This window comes from Leucoraja erinacea, chromosome 19, assembly GCF_028641065.1.
Source record: "Leucoraja erinacea ecotype New England chromosome 19, Leri_hhj_1, whole genome shotgun sequence".
NCBI classification, from domain to species: Eukaryota; Metazoa; Chordata; class Chondrichthyes; order Rajiformes; family Rajidae; genus Leucoraja; species Leucoraja erinaceus.
The window spans coordinates 26444222-26462471 of record NC_073395.1 but is presented as its reverse complement, the minus strand read 5'-3'; the positions used below and the strand labels follow the sequence as shown (position 1 = coordinate 26462471).

At 43.4% G+C, this 18250-nt stretch overlaps 1 protein-coding gene across 3 annotated transcripts in view; it reads right to left on the bottom strand.

The window, feature by feature from the left end:
• The window catches only part of LOC129706407 (sodium-coupled neutral amino acid symporter 1-like), a 60861-nt gene that overhangs the window by 4907 nt on the left and 37704 nt on the right, over window positions 1–18250 (bottom strand). For all 3 annotated transcript variants that reach the window (XR_008725053.1, XM_055650695.1, XM_055650696.1), the window contains 8 exons: window positions 15338–15420; window positions 11114–11172; window positions 8895–8996; window positions 7182–7261; window positions 6995–7095; window positions 3854–3972; window positions 3229–3370; window positions 2990–3087 (listed from right to left, as the gene is read on the bottom strand). Coding sequence is in view for 2 of the 3 variants with exons in the window: in XM_055650695.1 (XP_055506670.1) it covers window positions 2990–3087; window positions 3229–3370; window positions 3854–3972; window positions 6995–7095; window positions 7182–7261; window positions 8895–8996; window positions 11114–11172; window positions 15338–15420 (784 nt within the window). In the remaining variant the exon portion in view is untranslated. The remainder of the gene's footprint in view (window positions 1–2989; window positions 3088–3228; window positions 3371–3853; window positions 3973–6994; window positions 7096–7181; window positions 7262–8894; window positions 8997–11113; window positions 11173–15337; window positions 15421–18250) is intronic.

The window sequence follows — 18250 nt, the reverse complement described above, 5'->3', positions numbered from 1 at the left end:
CTGGGTTATAGGGAGAGTTTGGGTTGGCTAGGACTTTATTCCTTGGAGTGCAGGAGCACGAAGAGTGATCTTATAGATGTAGTAGATACAACCATGAGGGAAATAAATTTTGTAAATGTACAGAGTCCATTACTCAGAGTAGGGGAATCAAGAACTAGAGGTTTAAGGTGAGAAGGGAAAGATTTAATAGGAACCCGAGAGGCAGCTTTTTCACAGAGTAACTGCCAGAGGAAGCAGTTTTAACAATGGAATAACAACATTGAAAAGACATTTGGACAGTTATACAGATATGAAAGGATTAGATGGATCTGGGCCAAACAGGGGCAAATGGGACTAACGTAGAAAGGCATCTTGGCCGGCCTGGATATGTTGAGCTGAAGGACCTGTTTCCTTCATGACACCTGTATGACTCAATGACATTTGTAGCCATGGTTCATTGTCAAATAATTAGCAGTGATGCCTCATTGCTGCTGCGACATGGGTTTGATCTTGATCTTGTTCCCGTTTCCTCCTTCATCCTAACAGTGTGATGGTAGTTCACCGGCTACTGTAAATTACCACTCAGCCTAGATAACTGGCAAATAAAAACAAAATGGCATGCGAGGAAATAAGTCGTTGGGATACAGGAATTAAGGAGGTGCATAAAACTGTTAGGATTGCCATGCTGGGAGACAGTGTGGACCCAACAGGCTGAACGGTCTCCTTTGTCATACTAAGTAAGTAAACTCTCTGCCCTCTAAAGTTCAGTCCCCAGAAGCCAATGCAATGAATCTTGGAAGCTGCATACAACATAGCGATGCCAGATAATGCTGTCAACCAGGGATGAATTTCTACACATTGTAGCTGTGAAATGCAAAATTAAAACACACAGCTGTTTCAAAATTCTGAACTGTGATTTTCACAATCACATACTGTGGTCTAGATAACAATAGTTACCTGAGTGCTGAAAAGTTGTGACAAAGGCAGAATACATTATCACAAACTAGATCACAGTGTTTAATGCATCATCTGTGGAAATGTTTTCTAAAAATATTGCACTCATGGACTGCATTTTCCAACCACTATCGCAACCTATCAGAAACATTTAGGCAGGTACATGGATAGGGTATGTTTCGAGGGATATAGGCCAAAAACTGGTAGGTGGTACAGGTGTAGATGGGGCTTGTTGGACGGTGTGGGCAAGTTGGGCTGTAGGGCCTGTTTCTATTCTGTATGACTCTATGGAAAATGGAATGACCACTTTCACACATCAAGCTTTCAAAAGCGGCAATGTTTCTGATGCTGATTACGGTCTGAATATTGGACTGGACACTTGGGATAACTCGCGGGAAACCAAGCAAAGCCTTGATTTAATATCTCATCTGAAATACGGCACCTTGGTATTGGTCTAGAAGCATCAACTGAGATTTTCTGATCAAGACTCTGGACTATAGGGCAAGAGTGTGATGAACTGGACTGGGTTACGGCATTTACAAACTGAAAGATGGAGTGCAATGCAGGTACCTTTATTGCTCGGCAATGGAAGCAGCAATGGCCAAATTTCAAGGTTAAAATAAAATAGGAAGTCCAGTGAACAATGCTGAATGCTAAATTATGATACAGAGAAGAGGGATATACAATGCAATGGGAATGAAAAGTTTAGGATAAATATTCACGCTAAAGGATCACAGCAGGCCATTTCTATTAAAATTAATAATAATGGGGCAGCATGGTGGTGCTGCGGTAGAGTTGCTGCCTTACAGAGACACAGACCCGGGTTTGATGTTAACTGTGGGCGCTGTTTGCACGGAGTTTGTACGTTCTCCCCGTGACTGCGTGGGTTTTCTCTGGGTGCTCCGGTTTCCCCCCACACTCCAAAGATGTACAGGTTTGTAGGTTAATTAGCTTAAGTAAAAGTTGTAAATTGTCCCTAGTGTGTAGTGTTTGTGTTAGTGCTAGTGGTCGCTGGTCTGCGCGGCAAGGTGGGCCGAAAGGTCTGTTTCCATGCTGTACCTCTAAACTAAACTTAAAAGATCTACTGTGGGCACAGCAGTATTTACATGCTTCTGCTTGTCATCATATCTTGGCCTTGGCCCTGAATCACATCTCTAGCTGTGGCAGTAGATTTTGACAAAAATGCTTGGCAACTATTTCTAATTTTTTTTGTAAATGTGCATCACATCAAAACAAATCAAACAGCGATGACGAGTGGTTTAACGCGTAGAATTTAAAAAAGGGTTTTCCCTGCAAAGGTTCACTGTATCTGCTCTGCTAAACTAAACTAAACTAAATACTGTGATTTTTTTTCTTCTGAATGAACGATGTTGCAGAACAGGGATTCAGGTTCACAAAAGCATTAGAAATAAGATTGCAAATGGTCTAGGCCATTGTAAAAGATCGCATGAAATACTGGGCTGGGCTTTAATGTCGAGAGGCGACAAAATAAAACTTTCAGAAATAACAATGGCGTTTTGTCAAATCACAGTTACTATCTGAAAGTTCACTTCAACGATTTGGAACAACAGAGGTGGCACAGTGCAGAATCAGCAGCATGCTGTCAGAGGTACAACAGTGGCATGAAAAATGGGGATGTTGTCATTAAAACGCATGTGTGTCATGTTAGATTTCTGGATTTAAATCTCTCAACTGACACATGAATCCCACGACCTATGAAATCAGAGATGAGGGTCCCACCAATCAATTCATGTAAATTTGGTGTTCAATTTTACTTGTGATGGGGCTCTTTTCCCTGTGCAACCATCTTGTTCTCAAGGCATAATAAGCAAGTCTGGAGGTCAGTGCGTCACTCTGACGTAGAGCATGAAGAAGATAAATAAGCTGGGTCAAGGTCTTTGTCAATTTATAATCAACTTTTACAGAAGGTGCACGGAAAAGAGCGTTTTTATTTTTAAGTAATAAATAATATGTTACCCTTCAACACAGAATTGGATTTTAACGTCCACATTCAAAATTAATAAAATTGATTGGATGCATTGTTAAAGGTACCTACGTTTATTTTTGTCCATTTGCCTTGAGACTCATTCTTCACAAGCTTTAAATACAACGAGGCAGGCAGAATGAAGATCAACATATTAGCAGCAGTGGAGCCTGGAACAAAAAAATGTGACGTGTTTGAAATCTGTGCGTAATAAAAATTAAATGGTGTTACAGAAAAGAATATTGTATGCAGGAATATATTATATATTCCATATAGCCATATATTTGTACGGGAGTAATATTGCAACCTACCTATGACAGCAAATACATCCTTTATCGTTGGAATGTATATTACCAACAGATCCACAATTGTTAGAAGAATGACTGTGACTATAATGTGATGAATCCAGTTGAACTTTCCCTTAAACAGCAACAGGACAATCGAAGATCGGACCTATATGAATAAAAATCATAAACATGTGCTTAGCAAATCTTACAGTTATTAAATCACCATAGCACTAAAGCTACATACAAGCGCACACACACACACTTAGACAGCATATTTAATTATTATTTTCAATGCGTATAGTTGAAGCAATTAGAAAAACACGACAAGTTCATTAAACTTGCACGGGCGTACATACACACACATACAACGTCAAGAACTACCAAATGTCTTCCTCAAAAGTTCAGATCAATAAATATATACTTTAATCAAAAAATTAGTCCCAATTCATGACTAAGTCCCTATTCATGGTGTTATTCATTGAACTGAACAACCTCAGTCTGACTTAGAACTCTTATAACTTAGAGCGAGTTTCTGTTTGAATGCAAGGAGAAATCTTGAGATCAGAGGATCATGCATCTATTGACTTCTGCAGCAAATTCTGCAAAACAAAATTGACTAACAGTTTCACAATTAATCTTGAGTACTCACAGTGAACAGAAGGACAGGCACAGTCAGTATTACCGCTATAATTACAGCCAGACGAATGAGCAAAATAAGCTTATCACGAGGATCAGTGTAAGAGTGAAGCAGCTCTTCTTTAACATTGCCTGTGTGAAGAAACAAAAATAATCAGAAGTTGTCTTTCAAGAGAGAGAGAGAGAGAGAGAGAGAGAGTTAGAGAGAGAGTGCTTAGGGCTAACGGAATCAAGGAATCAAGGGGTATGAGGAAAAAGCAGGAACAGGGTACTGATTTTGGATGGCGGTGCTAGCTCATATTGAATGGCGGTGCTAGCTCGAAGGACCAAATGGCCTACTCCTACATCTATTTTCTATGTTTCTACCATTGGCATTTGACTAATTTTAGCCTGAATCTCAAGTACTATTTCTGTGTAGTTTCCCAAATCCTGGAGGCATAATTCCCCGTGCCTGGTGAAATGGATCTGTCAAGGGTGACACAGCCACACAAAGTGAAATCCACCCATGGACCATCATGAGAGCTCTTTGGCGGGTCATGTTGTTTGAAGGCTTATTCCATTGGCTGTTTATATCTTTCATCATTGGCGACATTTAGAAACAATTCAAATACATATTAATAAATTACAGTTTAAAAAACACATCAGATTTAGAAATTTAATTAAAAACCTTAAAAATGAATGTAAATATAAAGGAAAAATAAAACAATCATTTTGCTTCACTTAACCTTCAACTGAAGCTGAATGACTCCATTCAGATGAAAGGAGCCATGTTAAATGTGGCAGCTTTAAGTGTTGTAAAACTGATGCACCATGCTCTCATTGGACCGGGTCCCTAAGCTCCAGACAATCCAGGACATCACTCTTGGATGCAACAGTGCAACAGAAGGTCAAATGCACTGACCTCCAGCTTGTTGCATTGGGAGCGAAAGCCTTGTACTCTCTGACCCAGGCAGCTTAGCTAGCCGGCCCATTGAAAATACTTGACCATGTTTCAAGTTCCCACTGCCCCAAGCAGCCCCACATACACACATTCCCCCCACCCCACACCCCGCCCCCCGCCACACACACCCTGCCCCCACACCACACCATCCTCGACCTCCACACCATCCACCATCCTCTTCCCCCCCCCCCCCCACACCCCCCCCCATCCACACCTCCCCATCCCCATACCCCCCCCCCCCCCCCCGCCGGCCACACACACACCACCATTTCCCCCCCCCACACATGAAGAGCATGAAGAGGAGGGGGAGGGAGTGCTCAGGAATGAGGGGAAATGAGCCGCGCCTGTGCAGTTAGGGGCTATGGGTGAGTGGGGGAATATTGCGTTGGGGAAATGGATTGCGTTGAGGAAACGGATTGCGTTGGGAGAACGGGTGAGTGGTGGAATATTGCGTTGCGGAATGAATTGCGTTGGGGAACCAGGCATCCCATGTGACTGGGGTCCAATGGGTCGGCATTTTGTTCGGCATGGACTTGTAGGGCCGAGATGGCCTGTTTCCGTGCTGTAATTGTTATATGTTATATGGTTATATGGGTCCCACTTAGTCTAGTATTAATTAATTACTGATTCGCTTTTACAAGAGTAGTACTTTTAGATGAATTACAGATCTGACTCTTGAAGCATTTATTTGAGGATAGTGAAATATGTTCAGTCCAAAACTTTGGTTTGCTGATAAATGTCCATTTTCTAATTGTAACATTTCCTCTTCAATGCATTGACCTCCCCTAACCCCAGTGATGAGTGAGTCATATATGGAGGTCATCCCCGGGTTACGGCAAGGATGCCATCCTGTGAATTGTTCATAAGCCCAACAGTCTGCAACACAGAAATGAGGGCGCGGACTGAGTTGCTACATGGCAACACATGTCAACATCCCCACAGCAGCGGGAATGTCCATGTGACAGATGTCCATCCGTCGTACTTAAGTTGGATGTTCGTAAACTGGGGAAGACCTCATTACTTTGTATCTCTGATCCCAACTGCATAAGAATAATTACATCTGAAATCTAATGACTTTAGACTTAGACTTTGGAGATAATGCATGGAAACAGACCCTTCAGTGTACCAAAACCAAGCTGACCAGCGATCCCCGCACACTTTTAACCAAACTTACAATTTTAACCAAAGCCGATTACTCTACAAATCTACTTGTCTTTGGAGTGTGGGAGGAAACCGGAGCACCCAGAGAAAACCCACATGGTCACAGGAAGAATGCACAAACTCCATACAGATGCCACCCGGTAGTCAGGATTGAACCTGGGTGTCGGCGCTGTAAGGCAGCAACTCTACCACTGCGTCACTGTGCTGCCCCAATGCTAAATCCAGTTTTCAATTGAGTTATTTGGTTTCAGATAAAGGCTTATGGTCAAAATCTGCACAATTCATTACTTGAAAGATTGAACCATTTAACAAAATGAATGACTGCACAGTTTGCTACACTGTATTCCATCTGCCACTTCTTTGCCCACCTCCCAACCTGTCCAAGTCCAGGCCTGGCCAAGCTGGCCATCACGGCGCTAGGCGGAAGAGGGCTTTGCCCGAGCCAGATGCTTGATCCTTCACCAGGGTAACGTCCACGCACGGGTGGTGTTAGAGAGGGACATAGTTGTATGGTAGTTATTTAATATATTTGTAAGGATTGTAACATAGTTTGATGAAAATTTAGTGTCTGGATAATTTGGTGATTTTGTAATATGGTGGTGGGTGTGTTACCATGGTTTGGTTTTGTATCATAATCGTAATTAAATAAATTATTTTTGATTTAAAAAAAAACCTGTCCAAGGCCTTCTGCAGACTCCCTGCCTCTCCACCTATTTTCATATCATCTGCAAACTTGGCCACAAAACCATCAATCTGATAGAACCCTTCGATGGTTTGGAGGACAGATCACACAAAAAGGCAATTCCAGTTAATATTGGCAAGGTTGAACTCCATGAAGAACTCGGTCTACACATCTCGTTGATTTGCTTCAACATATGTTCCTATAACACAGACAGTCAGGTGGCCTGCAGTACATAATAGCAGTGCTGGTGTTTACCCCCAATGTTTACCACCTTACTAAACCTCATGAAATAGCAACAAGAAGCGGCAAAGCAAGTCAAGATCTGGGTTTTGAACCTAGAAAGAGATGGATTAAATATTCCTTGCACTTACCAAAGAACGTCAGGTATCCAAAAATTGCTGTCAGTAGGTACATGATAAACATCGACCCAAAGGAATAGACTGAAACCAGTTGCATTTTCTTGCATGTGTGACTGTAAGGCAGAGATTGGTCAATTTGTACTCAAACTGACTACAGCTGAAAAAATATATAGAAATATTTTTAAATGATTACACTTACTTCTTAAGTTCACTGTAAATGGGCAATACTGATGGATGGCACACAAAAGCAAAGGCCACAGTGGGCAATGCATAGACTGTCTGTGGAATAAATCAATAGTTCAGATACAACCAGATTTAATTTGTTTTATTCATCGCATGTGGCCAGTGCTGGGCAGCATTTATTGCCTGACCCAAACTACCCCTGAATCAGGTTATTTGCTGGGCGATTTCAGACTCAGAGGGCAGTTAAAAGACAACCACAAAATAGTAATAAAAAGGAACTGCCGATGCTGGTTTATACCAAAGATAGACACAAAATGTTGGGGTCACTCACTGGGTCAAGCAGCATCTCTGGAGAAAATGGATGAGTTCGTAAGTTCATAAGTTATAGGAGCAGAAATAGGCCATTTGGCCCATCAAGTCTACTCTGCCATTCAATCGTGTCTGATCAATCTTTCCTTCTCAAATCCATTCTCCTGCCTTCAACCCCATTCTCCTGACACCCCTGATAGCTGCGTTGTGGGTCAGGACCCTTCTTTCAGACTGATTGTGGTATGGAGAGTGGGAGTGGGGGATGGGGGGGGGGGGGGGGGGGGGGGGAAGTAAAACTGGAAGCGAAAAGAAAACAGGACAAATTGGCCAGGCACCAGATGACCTCAGGCAAGGAGGTTATCTGTTGGCTAGAGACAGGTGTGAGCCTAAGAGGGGTACATATTGACGATCTATGGAACTAGCTACCCCAATTTTACTGGGGGGGGGGGGGGGGGGGGGGGGGGGGGGTGTTTGTAGAAGCTACCTAAAATTAGTGAATTCAATGTTCATACCACTGGGTTGTAAGCTACCCAAGCAAAGTATGAGGTGCTGTACTTCCAATTTGCATGTGTCCTCACTCTGGCTATGGAGGAGACCCCCATATTTGTACGCCTGGAATCATTCTGATGGTAGATTTATTCCTAAAGTTAAGAAAATGGAATTTCATGACAAACAGTTTCACGGTCCCTTAGATGAAATCCCAACATTATTTTTTCATTTCAAATTGATTTACATCGTTGGCTAAAGGAAAGCATGTGTGCAACATCAAGTGAGGAAGAGAAAGTTACATGAATGGAAGCAAATGACAGCGTCTGGACTACACACAAGGTGTTGGAATATCTCAGTGGGTCAGGCAGCACCTGTGGAGGACATGGACAGCTGACATTTTGGGTTGGGACCCTTCATCAGATTGTTTTAAGGCCCAACCCACAATGTTGCATGTCCATTCCCTCCACAGATACTGGCTGACGTGCTGAGTTACTCTAGCACATTGTGTTTTGCTCAGGATTCCAGCATCTGTAGCTCCTTATGTAGGCTATTATACTTGACATTTACACCATGTAATCAAGGGCAAACGCCTACCCCTTGATAATAACACTGTGAATGTAATAATCACATTGAACACGGACAATGACGCAGGCAGCAGGTAAGGAGGGAAACACAGTCTGAAGTTGGGTTCCGACCCAAAACGTCACCAATTCTTTCTCTCCAGAGATGCTGTCTGTCCCGCTGAGTTACTCCGGCAGTTTGTGTCTACCTTCGGTATAAGCCAGCATCTGCAGTTCCTTCCTACACATTTAATCTGTTTCTATGCGGACTAGCTGGGAGCTGACAGCATTTTCCTTTTTTCATTTCAGATTTCCAGCATCAGCAGTTTTTATACATTTCCATTTACTTATAAAAACATAGAGTTTGGTACCTTATTATTCCAGATAAAATACTTGGCTGCGCACATGTCTGTGCAGTTTGAAGAATTAGTCACTGTATAAGGACAGGGAAGCCGGGTCTTTTTATAGACAACCTGAAATCAAGACAAGGGAATCACTCCAATTTGCAGTTCTCTCAATCATTTGCAAACATTACCGAACAAATATGTATAAAAATTCAGTTTTAATCTCCATTTATTTATTATATGTATATGAGCAGACATTTTGCCCGGAAATCATGCACAATCCCAAAAAGGCCAATAAGCTTTTGGTTTGGTTTGTCTACTCCACTGCGATATCTCCTCAAGGTATGCCAGCTTTTGGTTTGTGCAGGCCAGTGAGTGATTTTTTAAAATGGTTCTTCTTCTGAAGGGGATTCCTGAGCTGAAACGTCACCCATCCATGTTCTCTGGCGATGCTGCCTGACCCGGTGAGTTACTCCAGTACTGCTTGTCCTTGAGTGATTTATTTTTCTTGGTTTGCTGCATTATTCTGTAAATTGTCCCTCGTGAGTAGGATAGAACTAGTGTCCGTGTGATTCTGGACAGCATGGATTCGGTGGGCTAAGGGGCCTGTTTCCACAATGTATTTCTAAACTAAACTAATCTTTTAATTGTGAAACTACTCCCCCTTGGAGGGAATTCTTCTGTGATATATTATTGCTAGTCCCTGGATGTTCGCAGCTGTTGAAATTAAATGACCCATAAGGTTTCAAATGCACTTGATTTAGTTTTGCAAGCTGCAGCCGATCCCTTTACAGGTGTGCAAAGCAGTTCAGGTCTGTCCGGGTCTGGGTATGGGGAAGGGAAGGGCATGGTGCGAGGGCTTTGGGGAGGCACAGGGTTGCAGGTCAGGAGTGTGAGGGTCTGGCAATGAGTAATGGTCAGGATGGAGCTCAGCCACTGGTGATTCTCTGCTGTAAGGCCCGACAAGAGCGGCACGGTGGCACCGCGGTAGAGTTGATGCCTTACAATGCCAGAGACCCGGGTTCGATCCTGACTACGGGTGCTGTCTGTAGGGATTTTGCACATTCTTCCCGTGACCACATGGCGTTTCTCTTGGGTGCTCCGGTTTTCTCCCACATTCCAGACATACAGGTTAACCGCCTTCTGTAAATTGTTCCCGTGTGGAGGATTAGAACTAGTTTACAGGGATCGCAGGTCGGAATGGACTTGGTGGGCAGAAGGGCCTGATTCCACGCTGTATGTCTAAAATAAACTAGTCTGAAGAAGTGTCTTGACCCAAACAGTCACCTATTCCTTTCCTCCAGAGATGTTGCCAGACCCATTGAGTTACTCCAGCAATGGAATACACTAAACTAAGTTGTCTGTCAGAAGTGAGATTGGAATTTGGGTGAGGGGAGAGGTTTTAGGCCGTGAGAAGGCACGGTTGGTAATGAAGGTGTCTGGTCAGTTGTTGTGGGACCAAGTGATGCCTGACGGCTTGTTGGTCTGAAAGTTTGGATGTGGAAAATTGGGTCAATGGATTGAGGCGTCCTCAAGCAGGGTAAATACCAATCTAAGTGAGGACCCACCAGAGTGGGGTTCTCAGAGCAAGACAGTGACTTGCTCTAGGAGGCTTCCACAAAAAATATCTGAAACGGGGTACTCCGGCCTCCACAAATGAAGAGTTGCAGATTGGTGTCACTGCCTTAGTGCAGGCTGCAGCACATGCACGGCTTCCTCTATGCAAGGGGTGGAACATTGGTGCAGTGGTAGGCATGCTGCCTTACAGCGCTGGAGACCCGGGTTCGACCCTGACTACAGGTGCTGTCTGTGTGGAGTTTCCAAGTTCTCCTTGTGACTACATGGGTTTTCTCTGGGTGCTCCGGTTTTCTCCCACATTCCAAAGACGTGGGGGTTTGTAGGTTAATTGGCTTTTGCAAATTGCCCCTCGTGTGTAGTGTACGGGTGATCGTTGGATGACATGGACCTGGTGGGCTGAAGGGCCTGTTTCCACGCTGTTTCTCTAAACTAAACTAAGCTAAATTCTCGTCAGATGCATGGAGGCCCAAAACCAAAAAAAAAATCATGTTCTTCCTTTAACCTGCATGAAGATCCATATTCTCAGTTACATTTGACTTTATATGGAAAGTAAATCACAAAAAGCAGAAAAAAATGATTATCCACTTGATTTTATCCCACCATACCATGAGGCTTAGATTTATTGCAATGCACATGGTTTGACTCAAGGACACATGAAGAATACTTACTACAATTAGAAAGAAGGTCATACAGAAAAGCGAAAATCCACTGGTGTATCCAAGGTATCCTATAAAAGGAATGATTCAACTATTACCTTGATTTATTATGCCATCTCCTTCAACAGGAATAAACAGAATAATTCCCTTCACAATGTGATGTCCTTTCCAACGTATTCATTGCTTTTAAAGATGACATTTATGAAGAAATTACAAAAGGTTATTGGCCATTGAAAATACCTCCCTCGGTCGAACCTAATTTAGTTTAGTTTAGTTTAGAGATACAGCGTGGAACCAGGCCCTTCAGCCCACTGAGACCACGCTGACCAACGATCCCTGTACACTAGCACGATCCTACACACCAGGGACAATTTACATTTTTTTACCGAAGCCAATTAACCTACAAACCTGTACGTGTTTGGAGTGTGGGGGGAAATCGGAGCACCTGAAGAAAACCCACGCGGTCACGGGAAGAACGTACAAGCTCCGTACAGGCAGCGCCCATAGATGGTATCAAACCCGAGTCTCTGGCACTGTAAGGCAGCAACTCTACTGCTGTGCCACTGTGCTGCCCTAATACAAACTTTTATTGTCTCCTCAGTTCTGATGAAGGATCTTCAAACTGAAAAATTATCTTTGCTTTGCTTACTCACAGATGTTGCGGGGATCCGCTGAGTGTCTCTAGCATTTTTGATTCTTAATTGAAGCCGTTGAATACATAGATGCAGTGAAATAAATAGGAGTGGGAGTAGATCATGCAGCCCTTGAAGCCTGCTCTGACATTCAATCATTATTCCTTATTTTATTTTTTGGTACCATATTCCCACTCATACATCTTTTGATGCTTAGAGTCAAAGAGTCATATAGTACGGAAACAAGACCTACAGCCCAACTTGCCATGCCGACCAAGATGCCCCATCTACATGTCCCACCTGCCCGTGTTTGGCCCATATCCCTCTAACCTTTCCTATCCATGTACCAAGCTTTTTGCATCATGAAATCTGTTTCCTTTCTAAATACATTCTGCAACAAGGCTCCATAGTCTTCTGTGGTAGGAAATGACACAGGCTCACCAACAACTGAGTGAAGAGATTTCTCCTCATTTCCAAACGACATAGAAACATAGAAAATAGGAGCAGGAGTAGGCCATTCGGCCCTTCGAGCCTGCACCGCTATTCAATATGATCATGGCTGATCATCCAACTCAGTATCCTGTATCTGCCTTCTCTCCATACCCCCTGATCCCTTTAGTCACAAGGACCACATCTAACTTCCTCTTAAATATAGCCAATGAACTGGCCTCAACTACCTTCTGTGGCAGAGAATTCCACAGATTCACTCTGTGTGTGAAAAATGTTTTTCTCATTTCAGTCCTAAAAGACTTCCCCCTTATCCTTAAACTGCGACCCCTTGTTCTGGACTTCCCCAACATCGGGAACAATCTTCCTGCATCTAGCCTGTCCAACCCCTTAAGAATTTGGTAAGTTTCTATAAGATCCCCCCTCAATCTTCTAAATTCTAGCTAGTACAAGCCGAGCGTATCCAGTCTTTCTTCATATGAAAGTCCTGCCATCCCAGGAATCAGTCTGGTGAACCTTCTCTGTACTCCCTCTATGGCAAGAATGTCTTTCCTCAGATTAGGAGACCAAAAATGTACACAATACTCCAGGTGTGGTCTCACCAAGGCCCTGTACAACTGCAGTAGAACCTCCCTTCTCCTATCCTCATATCCGTTTGCTATGATTCACTATGACTATCCTGTAACCTGAATCTATGACTTCTGGGTCTGCAGAATCAGTTCTCTCTGCATCTAGTCAATGGCATGGCTTTGCAATGAACAATGGCAGAATTTACCTCTTTTGATCTGTTAGTCTGCTCAGCTCCACTCTCCCACCCATCTTCAAAGTCCTCATCACTGGATAAAATATTTAATCTGTTCTCCTACATCTGTCCCAGTGTTCTGGCCCTTGCGTTCGGTGTCTTAAATTGGTGTTCCGGTGGATGAGTCATCAATTAGTAGAACACATCAAGTCAAAACAGAATGATAACAGAAGGAGGCAGGGAGAATAAAAAGTCCTGGCTGATTTCAGAAGGAAATGAAAATGAAATGAAACAGTGAGCTCAATTTGGGAGAGTCAGCCAAAATGTTTGCATCAAAAAATTCATCTACACAATTTTAATCCATCAGTGGATTTCCCCACAGTGCAATCACAGCGAAGGTAATGAGACGAGTGAAGCATTATTATACTTTATTAACATGGCAGCGTGGTGGTGCAGCCGTAGAGTCGCTGCTTTACAGCGCCAGAGATCCTGGGTAGAACCTGACCATGATTGGTGTCTGTATGGAGTTTGTACGTTGTCCCCATGACTGCGTGGGGTTTTCTCTGGTTGCTCCAAAGACTTACAGGTTTGTATGTTAATTGACTTGGGTAAAAATTGTAAGTTTTCCCTAGTGTGTAGGACATGTGCCAGTCTATGTGGGATCGCTAGTTGGCACAGACTCGGTGGGCCAAAGGGCCTGTTTCCGTGCTGTATCTCTAAACTAAACTAAACTGAAAATATTGTTATAATCTACAGGATCTTGAAAACTGCACATTATGCCCTGTAACACTTCTGTGTGATCATGTAAATCCATTTTTATACAACACCTCATCTTGCCCTTGAACAAAGAAGCCCTCTCAGTATTGCACCTCTGTGTCTACTGATCAAAATAAGAGCGAAACATGAGCACACAGATGCCTGACTCATAGTAAAAGTGTTACCAAGAAGTAGGCTGGCAATTTATTTAAGGAAGAGGAGGAGGTGGGGATTTCCACACTTAGATCAGAAAGATAACTCGGCACTGATCGAGAGCGTGTCTTTACTGGAATAGCACATTCACAATGATATGAACAGCAATACAAAAAAGACACGGAGGTCTGTCCATACAGCTCCAAAATATAATAATCAGTTCTGCCCATGCCGAAAAGGAAATTAATACCAGAGTTGTCACCAGAACAGTAATTTATTTAAGGAAGAGGAAGAGGTGGGGATTTCCACATTTAGATCAGAAAGATAACTCGGCACTGATCGAAAGCGTGTAATTAAAACCGAACGGCAATGAATTTCCATGCCCAAATGCCGTTCCATTTACACTTGCAGAGATGGGGTTTGAAGAATAAAGGAAAGAAATACAGTTAACAAAAACGATTACAACATATTAAAACTTTCTAAAATAAAGAATATGGCTATCATTTGCTGAGAGTGCTCTGGATTCACTCATTTTAATTTTGCTGGCCACTATTTTCCAGTCATTTTGATCTTTTAATAACATGTTTACTCAACATTTTGCTCATTACTTGTCACCAAATGCAGTTGATGGTTTTTTTAGTCACACTTAACACAATAACATAAACATTTCCTCTTTCAGTTCTTCGTCAGCGAGGTGCACTACCTTGTTTGCCACTTGCTCTCATGGGGAAGAGAACCTTCCATTAGGTTTTAGCAAGCAGTTAGTGGTGCAGTGAGGTATATACCCAAGGAATACACCTGGAATGGAGCCAAATCTCACCCCCACCCAGTTGCTCACATCAATTGAAGAAACATGTTCATCAAATTGTGCTCTCCTTGAGATTTAATTAATTTGTATTAGAAGTAATTTCAAGCAGATACAAGGCTGGATGTGCTCTTGACGCTGTTTTAGAGAAACAGCATGGACACAGGCCCTTTGGCCCACTGAGTCTATGCCTGACCATCGATCACCCAGTACAGTAGTCCTGTTTTCCCACTTTCGCAACCGGCACACAAGAGGGATTTTACAGAAGCCAATTAACCTACAAACATGCACGTCTTTGGGATGTGGGAGGAAACTGGAGCACCCGAAGGAACCCACGCAATCACGGGGAAAATGTACAATCTCCACACAGACAGCACCCGTGGTCAGGATCGATGTTGGGTCTCTGGCATTGTGAGGCAACAGGTCTACCACTGTTTCAGCAAACTAGAAGCATGAACACCCAGCCTTATTTTCACCATCTCTGGCATCTTACGGTAGAACATAGAACAGTAAAGCACAGGAATGGGCCATTCAGCCCACAATGTTTGTGCTGAACATGATGCCAGGTTAAACTGATATTATCTGCCTATACATGATCCATATTTCTCTATTCCGTGCATGGTCATGTGCCTATCTAAAAGCCTCTTACATGATATATACATATTAAAATATATATTGCTTCAAGGACATTTGATACCTACCTAAGTTCTTGAAGAGACACAAAGGTAAGATGATGACCAAAGTCACAAGTAGAACAAGGTACGTGCCATTTAAGTACCACACTCTGGAAAGAAATGAGAAATGTGCATTATTATCTGCACTGAAGAAAAATGTTTCACAACAGAGAAAACAACTGTAACCCTCTATTACTTGGAACAGCAAACAGTTGGTAACCAGTGAGAGCAAAAAACAAACAGTTGGAAGAACTCATTGAGAAGGAGACTTCATTGCAACTTACCAAATAGTGAAAGGCCTGGATAGAGTGGATGTGGAGAGGATGATTGCACTAGAGGGAGAGTCTAGAACCGGAGGGCACAGCCTCAGAATAAAAGGACGTACCGGTACCTTTAGAAATGAGATGAGGAGGATTTTCTTTAGTCAGAGGATGGTGAATCTGTGGAATTCATTGCTACAGGGCTGTGGAGACCATGTCATTGGGTAATTTTAAAGCAGAGATTGGGATTGAGAGGGATAGACAGATCAGCCATGATTAAATGGTGGAGAAGACTGAATGGGCCGAATGGCCTACTTCTGATTCCATGACTGATGAACTTATGAATGGGTCAAGCAACATCGATGTTGTGGGATGTGACCCTGCATCAGGGATGAAAGTGTGGAGGAAAGGTGGCCAATATCTAGAAGTGAGGGTTATGAGTCTAGGTAACAAGGGCTTAGCAGAGCACCTGTCTTCTGTCTGAATGACCATCTTGAGCTTCCTACACCAACCTTCTCCACTGTCATGGTGAGGCTAAACACAAGCAGCACATCATATTTGGCTGGGTACCCTACAACCTAACGGTGTGACCATTAGACTGTCCAATTTGAGGTAGCCCCCTCTACTCTGTTCCCTTTCCATGCCCAGCAGTCTACCCGGGTTTTCTCTCCCTTTATTCACCTTTTCCATGCACCCCACCCCACCTCATTACCAGGAATGCAATGTCTCTCTCCTCCTCCTCCTCCTCTGTTACTTACTGATTATCTTCCCTGAAAAAAAAGTTGACCATTCCTTTGTCTACACAGATGTTGCTTGACCCACAGAGATATTCAAGCATTATTTATGCTCCAGCATCCACAACCCCTTGTGTCATGTGATAGCTAGTTCACACTTTAACTGTTAATAGGATGTTTAAATTAATGATCATATTTCAGCGTATGAAGGAGGTCAGCTTTAGTGTTCTTCTCCCACGGGGTTCCATCTACCCATCACTCATATACCTAGGTTTCTTCTCTCTTGGTTCATATTTACTATTGTCCCCTCCCCACCTTGTTTCATCTGCCATTCATCCCTGCCTTATCTGGTTTTACCTATCACCTACCAACCCCTATCACCATCATTCCCGTCCCAAAATCACCATATAGTTCCATCACCATATAGTTCCTTCTTACATTTCCACCTAACCCCTTTGAACATTTGTTTCAACACTAGTCCCTTCTTCTCCCATATCTGGCTCCATCTGCCCATCTGCCCCCCACCCTCCACACACTTTGCTTCATCCTGTTCCAGCTATCATGTTCCGAACAATGTCTCACTCCTCCTCTTTCTGCTACTTACTGATTACCTTCCTTCAAAATTCTCAGTTTGGATGGAGGGTCAGGACCCCAAAAATGGACTCTTCCTTTGTCTACACAAATGCTGCTTGACCCACCGAGTTCTTCCAGCGTTATTTTTGCTCAAGCACCCACAAATCCTTGTGGCTTGTGATAGCGAGTTCATCCTTTAAATATGTTCATAGGGTGTTCAAATTAAAGATCACATTTCAGAGTATGAATAAGGAAAATTCTGCTTCTGTGTGGAAGGATAATAACTTGATGATCCTGAATTGGCTCATGAAGTAGAGGTGAAGCTATATATTAAGGCAGCATAGTTGTGATTCAGGATGCAGTCTCAGTGAAAGCAGATTCAGTAGGTAACATTCAAAAAGATTTTGATAAGCACTTGGAGGGAAAACAATTACAAACTGGATGAATTGAACACCTTCAACAGAGCTGACACAGACATAACTGACTGAATGGGTTTCTTCTGAGTTGCAGTATTCTACGACTCAACGATGGCTGATGTAGGGAATTCTCTGGCACAAAACCATTCCTGAAGCAGAATTTATAAATAATTTTATAAAATAGTTGTGCATTTGCCTGAAAAAAATTGTGCAAAATGAAGAATGAGCCAGAAGGTGGGATTTTACTTCGGAGTCACGTGAGTGACTACGTGAAGAACCCCGCCAGGATGCATGCGTGTCATATCGCTACACGCATTGCAACAAGTCACAGCAAGGGGGAACGACGTTCCCCTAGCGGCAAAATTTGAAAACCAGGAACAGCAGGTAAGGAGACTCTGCGTTCCAGAATTTGAAAGTCGGGAACAGCAGGTAAGAAGACTCTGCGTTCCTTCCACTCACCTTTTAGGTGGAAACATGGACCGGATCCATGAAGGCTGCGGGAAAGCTGGCGGGGGAGAACCGCGGAGTCGCGGGCAACCGGCAGCAGCAGCCTAAGGCACGCTAAACTCCCGTAATGGGAACAGCTGTGCCCGACTTTCGCTCCCGACTCGCTCCCACACCAGGGCCCGGCCGGGCGGGAGAGGGAAGCAAAAAACTAATGTTTCCCCGCGCTGGGTTTTTTCCACAGGAGGGGAAGCTGGACAAAGTGGTGTCCACAAATGCTGCTAGTGAAGCTGGCTGGGGAGGACCGCGGAGTCACGGGCAGCCGGCAGCAGCAACCAAAGGCACGTTAATTTCCCGTAATGGGAAGAGCTGTGCCCGACTTTCGCTCCCGACTCACTCCCGCACCGGACCGGGCGGGAGAGGGAAGCAAAACTAATGTTCCCTGCGCTGGTTTCACAGGGGGGGGTAGCTGGGCAAAATAGTGTCCACAAGTGCGAATATCCTAAGAGGCAA